At 28.9% G+C, this 8211-nt stretch overlaps 1 protein-coding gene across 1 annotated transcript in view; it reads left to right on the top strand.

Moving 5' to 3' along the window:
* Positions 1-6207: 6207 nt before the first annotated feature.
* LOC136087387 (alpha-crystallin B chain-like) overlaps positions 6208-8211 on the top strand; it is a 2583-nt gene continuing 579 nt past the window's right edge. The window contains exons 1-3 of the mRNA XM_065810031.1: positions 6208-7320; positions 7517-7749; positions 8171-8211. The exon at positions 8171-8211 is cut by the window's right edge and continues 579 nt beyond it. Coding sequence (XP_065666103.1) covers positions 7530-7749; positions 8171-8211 — 261 coding nt within the window. The 5' untranslated portion in view covers positions 6208-7320; positions 7517-7529. The remainder of the gene's footprint in view (positions 7321-7516; positions 7750-8170) is intronic.

Raw genomic sequence — 8211 nt, 5'->3', positions numbered from 1 at the left:
GGCGGGGGAACTTTAGTCCAGATCTAATAAACAGGAGGAGGGGATTTAACAAAAGGGTAAGGAGGAATTTTTTACAAAACACGAATAAATAATTTAATTCTATCGTGGTTTGCGGTCAAATGCATCTTTTTTAACAGCTGTTTTAATATTGTTTACATAGTTTTATATTTTGTTTTAATTATTGCTTATATTACGTAGTTTTATATTATTACATAGTTTTATAAACAAAAACTTAAATTTTGAATCAAAATTTTTAAAGTTACAGTTACTAATTACACTGAAAGTTTTTATTCTTATTTTGTATATAAATATATATATATATATGTATATATATATATATAGGGGAGAGTGGGGTATTGGCGAACACCTAAGCGGGAATGCGAGTTAAAGACACCAGTTATACAAAATTGATCATATTTATTGCTTATCAATTAGTTTAACTACTCAGTCACAAACCCTCAAAAGGAATTTTTAAAAATCTTATTATAAAATAAAAATTTATGCCAGAAATAAAACCATTGGTGTTCGGAATTACCCTGCCTACGTGGGGTAATTCCGAACACATTGGGGGGCAATCACAAGCACTGTTGTGTAATAGCGAATAAAAAGCTAATTGTAATAACTAAGTCTAAAAACTATATTATGCAACAAAAACAAAAAAAAGGAGTGACTTTATTTCCATAGAAGCTACAACAGAGTGTTACTCAAGAAAAAAGTTGCATAAAATTATCAGAAAAATTTAAAATCAAATTATAGTGAACAACATCCGCAGCTTCATTACACTACTGCACGTCTGGAACTGAGCATAGGATCCCTTCTCTGCAGGTAAAAAAAAATTGTCGAATTTATTTTTTTACAATGCTGTTTTGACCATGTTCGAAGTTACCCCGCGTTCGCCATTACCCCACTCTCCCCTATATATATATATATATATATATATATATATATATATATATATATATATATATATATATATATATATATATATATATATATATATATATATATATATATATATATATATATATATATATATATATATATATATATATATATATATATATATATATATATATAAATATATATATATATATACTTTCTTATTTATTTTTTTTTACTTTTGAGATGGATTTTTTGTTGTTGGTAACAAGCAAAAATTAATAAACGAGGGGGGGGGGGGAGATGTTACCAAGCACGGAGGAAGGAGGGTTTTTTCCGAAAGGGGAAAATTTTCAAAAATTAATAAATATCCCCTCCCGTGTAATAAGCATCTAAAAGTACGTCATTAATTGGTGCGTTTAAAAAAATAACTTAAGATTTAACTTTGAAACTCCGAGCAGGAGTAGTTTTGAACCTTTTTAATTAAACAGGTGACGCTCCGCATGGCTGCACTCTGTGTCTGCTTGTGAATTTAACTATGAACGGTTATGAAACTCATCCCGACCGAGCTCGGTCTGCTCTGTCAGATTTGCAATTATTTTTTTTTATTATGGCATCACCCTCTGCATCAGATCATGGTGGTATCACCTGGTGTAGCCCGCACCTCCTAGTGACGCCACTGACGAAAATTGCTATCTACATTTCTTTTTCTTGTCTTATTTCGGGCTCAGATGAAAAAAAGCCATATGGCTGAAATGTCAATACAATCATTTCAGTTTTAATTTTATTTATTTTTTAATTTTTAATTTAAAACTACATTTTACTTATAAACAAAACAAAAAAGATTAACAGTTTTCTATCACAGAGCCTTAAGTTAAGCAAAACATCAAAATGGCGCATTAACTTTAATGAAAATCGCTGCAAAAAAGAACTCAAAAACTTCTTCGGTTTTTAAAACAAATTAGGCGCTGCGTATTTTATGGATTTATAATTTGATCAGTTAAAGTAGCATAATTTTTTGTTATTCGAGTTTATTTATAGTTGAAATGAATTTTTATAGATAATAAAAAAATTCTTACACGTCCTTAATGTTTTTATAATTGAGCATCCTAAATTCAGAACACCCACAAAGTAAAAGCTTTTTTCCATGCTTTATATAAGGTTACTTTCTATATATATATGTTTGTGTGCCACAAAATTTGAAATCAATTTTTGAAAGCTTTTTTCTCAACCAATTTTGCTCAAATTTTGCACACTTAATCATTTTCGATGACAATACAAGGAAATGGAAAAATTTGACCAAAAAAAGTTAATTAAGTTAACAAAAATTTAATTTGTATTTCCCCATACATTTTATTTATTTGATATGAATTGCGTATTACGTCACAAAAATCATTGATTTGCAAATTATTTGCAGTTTCGAAGACATTAAAGCGCAGCGATTCAAAACCTATTGTTTTTTCCATGCTTTATATAAGGTTACTTTCTATATATATATATGTTTTTTACTTTCTATATATGTATTTTACTTTCTATATATATATTTATATAATTTATATTATATATTTATATAAATATATATATATATATTTATATAAATATATATATATATATATATATATATATATATATATATATATATATATATATATATATATATATATATATATATATATATATATATATATATATATATATATATATATATAATATATATATATATATACAGGGTGTTCGGGATAAATTTGACATATTTATAATTGATTATATTTTTTTGCAGATTAGAGGTATTAATACACACTACAGGTCATTTAAAAGTTTGAACCCTTCTTCATTCATATACAAGATGTCAGAAAGGATGGATGACTGGAACCCACCTGAATCATGGAAGAGAATAACTTGCATCATGATGATTCGTGCCGGCCATCAAAATAAGGATATTATGACTGCTGCCCAATGCTCCCTGAACACAGTAAAAACAATCAGGTATGAACTAGAGACTTGCAATGGTGACTACAAGGATGTAGTAAGAAGAAAGATCCCTAGCAGACGATCTGATTGCGTTCGTACAGCAGAATTCCTCGCAAGTCTGCAGGAACAGGTGTTGAAGAACCCTGGCATTGGAATTCGGGCTTTGTCACGTGAAATGAATGTTGCATCCTCTACTATGAAGCTTGCACTCAATGAAGACCTTCGCTACTACTCATACAAGCACCACAAAGGTCAGCTACTCACAGAAAAGGCCCGTGAAAAACGTTTAATAACCGCGAAGAAACTTCTAAACAAAGTGAAACATCCTGTAGAACCACAAACAATCTGGTTTTTTTCCGATGAGAAAAACTTTTGCCAGGATCAAATACACAACACGCAGAATAACAGGTGGCTTGCATGCAGTACAAAGGACATTCCTCGTGTAATGCAGACTAAATTTCCCCAAACTGTGATGGTTTTCGGATGTGTATCCTCTGAAGGCGATGTGATGGCTCCACATTTTTTCCAAGAGGGCCTCAGGTTGACTTCAGATGGCTACGTGGAGTTGCTGAACACTGTAGTCAAGCCCTGGATAACAAGGGTAGCCAATTGTAGGCCGTATGTATGGCAGCAGGATTCGGCCCCTTGTCATAGCTCTGTGAAAAGTCAAAAATGATTGTCTGAAAATTTCTACGACTTCACCAGTCCAAATGTTTGGCCTCCAAACTTCCCAGACCTTAACCCCATGGATTATTTTGTATGGGGCGCAGTTGAAAAAGACACCAATCGCTCTTCCAGTAATACAAAAGCCCAGTTAGTGGATAAAATTAAAACAGTTTTTGAGGCCCTTCCCAGGGAGACTGTAGCATTAGCTTGTTCGAAATTCCGAAGCAGGATTGAAGCAGTGATCGATGCTAATGGTGGTTATTTTGAGTGAATTTTGTTCATAGTATTGTAATTTACTATGCCTGTAATTTTTTTGTCAACTCATTAAATTTAATAGATACAAAGAAGATTTTCCTTTTTCTTTCGAAACTGTCAAATTTATCCCGAACACCCTGTATATATATATATATATAATATATATATATATATATATATATATATATATATATATATATATATATATATATATATATATATATATATATATATATATATATATATATATATATATATATATATTCCTTCTACAAAAATTTTAAAATTTTAAAAGAACACTGAATTAATAAAAAAAAAATTTAAAAACGTAACAGCAATTTTTCCTTCTACAAAAGATAACAAAAAAAGAATTTCTAGGCCCAATAGAATTCTGCTTGCATAAAGCATGGATTTGAAAAAATAATTTTTTTTTGATTTACCAGTTTTAAAATATCATCGTTTGCAATTAAACTTTTGAATAATTTGTTTAATGCTTTTTTGTTGTTAGAAGATGGTTTATTTATGTCGTGCGGTATTATGTTTTTGTGGGTGTTGTTTATAACCTAATACTTATTAAATTTAAATTTTTTGTTTTTTTTTGTTAAAACACTGTTTATCTTTTGAATAAAAGGTTTTAGAAATCTAGTCTAATCTTAAAAAACTCAGACCGTCACACAGTGGGGCAGAAAAGCTTTAAAACTGGACAAATGCAGTTTTTTTGTTTGTTTTGAATTTTTAAGTTAAGTAATTATTTTAATTTAACAAGTTGGGCAAATGTTAGAAAAATTACTCCATAAATTTTTAAACATTTATTTACAATAGTCAGACGTTTTTAATGTATTTTCGAGTAATTTTGAGTTAAGTTTATTAAAAAACCGGTAAGTGATAGTTGAAAAAAAAAAAAAAAAATCAAAAACTTGCATGAATAAATAATATTTAAACGTATTCTAATCGATTCACGAAATTAAATTACAGTAATTCGAATTTAATGAAAAAAATCACTCAAAAAAACTTACTTGAAATCTCGATTAATTTTAATCATTTAAACTTGCTTAAAACAAATCACGTTCATGACTTAGTTCCGATACCTGGTTTCTGCTGATGCAATTGTCATATAATATAATACACTTTGTGCACTTCAAAATGTAATTGACATATAATATAATACACACGCTGTACACTTCAAAAGTCATGAGTACAAGCTGCGTAGAGTTTTATTTACATATTTCCACTAATACAAGCAAAAGAGCTCAATAAGTGCAACAATAAAAAAAAAAAGTTTTACAATCTGTAATCATCAATCTGTAATCATCAGCAAATTCATAAAAAAATTAAATAAATATAAAATATTTTAAATGCACTTTTTATAAAGATCTAATAGTATATACTTTTACCACTTTAAAATTAATTTTTCATTAGCATAAGATAGATGCAAACCTAAAATTGAAGAAATCTGAAAAAAAATTTGGAACAAGCTTCAGCTTTAACACTGAACGAAGAAGTACTAATAGCTTGCTAAATCGAGTTATTTTTTGAACAAAAGAATTGTGCTAAATTATGGGTTCTACAGGATTTAAGTTCAATCCTACCCTAAAATAAACACGTGGATAAGATTGATCAGAGACTCTTTTATACATTACCACTAAAAAATGTTTTGTAACGCCTTTTTTCATTTTTATTTAATGTTCAGTTTTGAAGCAATTCTGCCCTACTGGGCGTCAGGTGGTTCATAACAGCAGCTAAGTAATACATTTTTAGATTCATTCTTTAATATTTCAATAGTTAAATTTTCTTTTATGCCATCAGAAACGCTCAAAACATTCCTAACCTAAAGCGCAATGATTTCCTTCACGTAAATCAGAACTCCGCCACCACGTTTATTTGTATGTCTCTCTTGAGATATTAAATCAAAAGGGGTAGCATAACTTTTAACCAATTAATGTAAAATAACACGTTCTAACATCCAGTGCGCTACCTCTATGCTATCTTTCTTACTTAACTTTTTCTGTCTTTCACTTTAACATTCTTCGTTACTCTTAAACTCACTTACTCTTGGTCCGCGAAGTTCAGCTCACTAAAGAGCATCCGTTATGATGCTCTTTAGTAAGATGAACATGTCTTCGCAATATCCTCATAATTTCGGAGTTTATGGACTATAGTCTTACGTAGGGTTGCTAGACGTCCGGGTTTTACGTAAGAGAATAAAGCGCCAAAGTTGCAAAAATAACATTTTTTTACAGTGTTCTCCTTTGTAAAAGCAATTAATCCACCCTAGTTCTAGGAAGTTCTATAGTTCTAGGTAATTTGCCTTTAACTCTTCCTATAGTACTGAAGTTGGAGTTTCGCTTTAACTGGTTATGTGTCAATTGCGGTTTTCCGCGTCGTGTAAAACAGTCTTAATTTTTGCAATTAACCACCTAACAATTCTTTAAATTTGATTTATTAAAATAATTTTTTTAAAAGTAACTTTGTTTTACAGAACTAACAAAGTTTTTTTTAAGTTGTATAACGTGTATACTGTTATTGACGATTAAAGATTTTTTCATATACTATTATAACGGTATAGCAGTATATATAACATATACTGATATATTGTTAACTACCAAAACTTCTTTCTAAAATATCTCAACAATTTTCAACACATTTGGTTTTAATTATTTCATTAACGAAGATATACCATTACATTGCAATCGTTGTTATCAACAACTTGATTTTTATGAAAACGTGACTAGACTAGTTTCAAACGGCGCATTTATTGATTGATCTCACAGAGATAGTATACTTTTAATGAAATTACATTGATCCTGACGTTAATATTTTTGACAAACTTTCAATCAAAACTAATAAATATAATGTCAGTAAAGCTTCTATTTATTTCTTAAATTTATTAGAACCAGCAACAAAATGCTATATTTATTACGCTTACGTGGTTCTCCGCTTAAATCAATCAGTAATGTAGGAAAGAACTTTTTAGAGCAATATATGAAGAAATCCTTTAGAGCAATTTTGCAAATGAACGAATTTGTTTGAGCGATTGAAGAAATAAATTTATAGAGTGATTCTTTTAATATTATAGTTTTCATACTAATGAGATAACTGTTCCAGTTTCAATTTGTTCAAGTTTACACGTTATACAATTAAAAAAAACAAACTTCGTTGGTTCTGTAAAACAAAGTTACTTTTAAAAAAGTTATTTTTATAAATCAAATTTAAAGAAATGTTTGGTGGTTAATTGCAAAAATTATGACTATTTCACAAAACGCGGAAAACCGCAATTGACACAATAACCAGTTAAAGCGAAACTCCAACTTCAGTACTATTTAAACACTTTATTAGAGTTTGATAGTAACTTAAAATATATAAATTTGATAAGCACAACGAATGAGTGAACAATTCTTAGAAAACCGCAGAATTTTGTTGATTTTTCCAGATGTTTCTTAAAATAACCGATTGTTAATGACGTTATCTCAAATAAGATATAAATATTTGTTTTGATGTTAGTAATTGTAATTCGCAAACAAAAGAGTTCAAAAAAGCTTTTCTGATCTGGTAAGAATTATTTTGGAATTTCATTGTTATTAAAAATATAGTTATTATTTTGTTCCATTGTTTGATGTTTTTTTTTTTACATCTGCTTTTCTTAATTTTTGATGGTTTTATTTTTTGGTATTTATTCGCAAAAATAATTTTTTATTTTAGTTCAATTAGCTTTTAAATTTTTTTTATCTAATTTGCGATTTTTTAGAGAAAGAAAAAAAATGTCTTTGTGGCACGTCCCTGTTCATAAATATTTTCCAACCGATCCATTTTTGGACGATATTATGGAGATTACTTTTCCTCCATTGAGATATTATCCTTTATTTGATATCGGAGCAAATGTCTTTCCAAAAAAAAAGACATCTAAGAAGGAAGATGGCTTTTACGCCAATCTTGATGTCAAACACTACAAACCAGAAGAAGTTACACTTAAAGTAGAAGGTACTTTTATCAAGGGCTGTTTATATACTATTATTAAAAACTGTCTAATAAAAAGTTGATGAAGTAACTAGCGGGTTGCAACTTCATCAACTAATTTCGCTTTATCCGTTAATTTTTAAATTTGCTGCAACCGTTTCTCTCTAAAGTAAAACAACAATTTAAGCAATACTTTATGCATTGAAGTAACAAAATATTACAACAACGGGAATTATTGCAAGCAACAATATTAACAGTCTTTTGATATTGTTTATATTTCATTCATTGAGAAGTTACTGTCTTTTTCTTAAATTACAAATTTTCTTGATAGCAGTCTGCCTAGACTTTTAAGGCACGTTTTTGTTAAAAATGTTAAAATTTGTTTAAAAACTTAAAACGTTAAAATGCTATAGCTCCTCGCTGTTCATTGTTATTTCTTGTTTAGGACAAACTCTTGAAGTAAGTGGAAAACATCGTAATGAAAAT

Source organism: Hydra vulgaris, chromosome 11, assembly GCF_038396675.1.
Source record: "Hydra vulgaris chromosome 11, alternate assembly HydraT2T_AEP".
In the NCBI taxonomy this organism is placed as follows: Eukaryota; Metazoa; Cnidaria; class Hydrozoa; order Anthoathecata; family Hydridae; genus Hydra; species Hydra vulgaris.
This window is presented reverse-complemented; position numbering and strand designations above follow the sequence as displayed.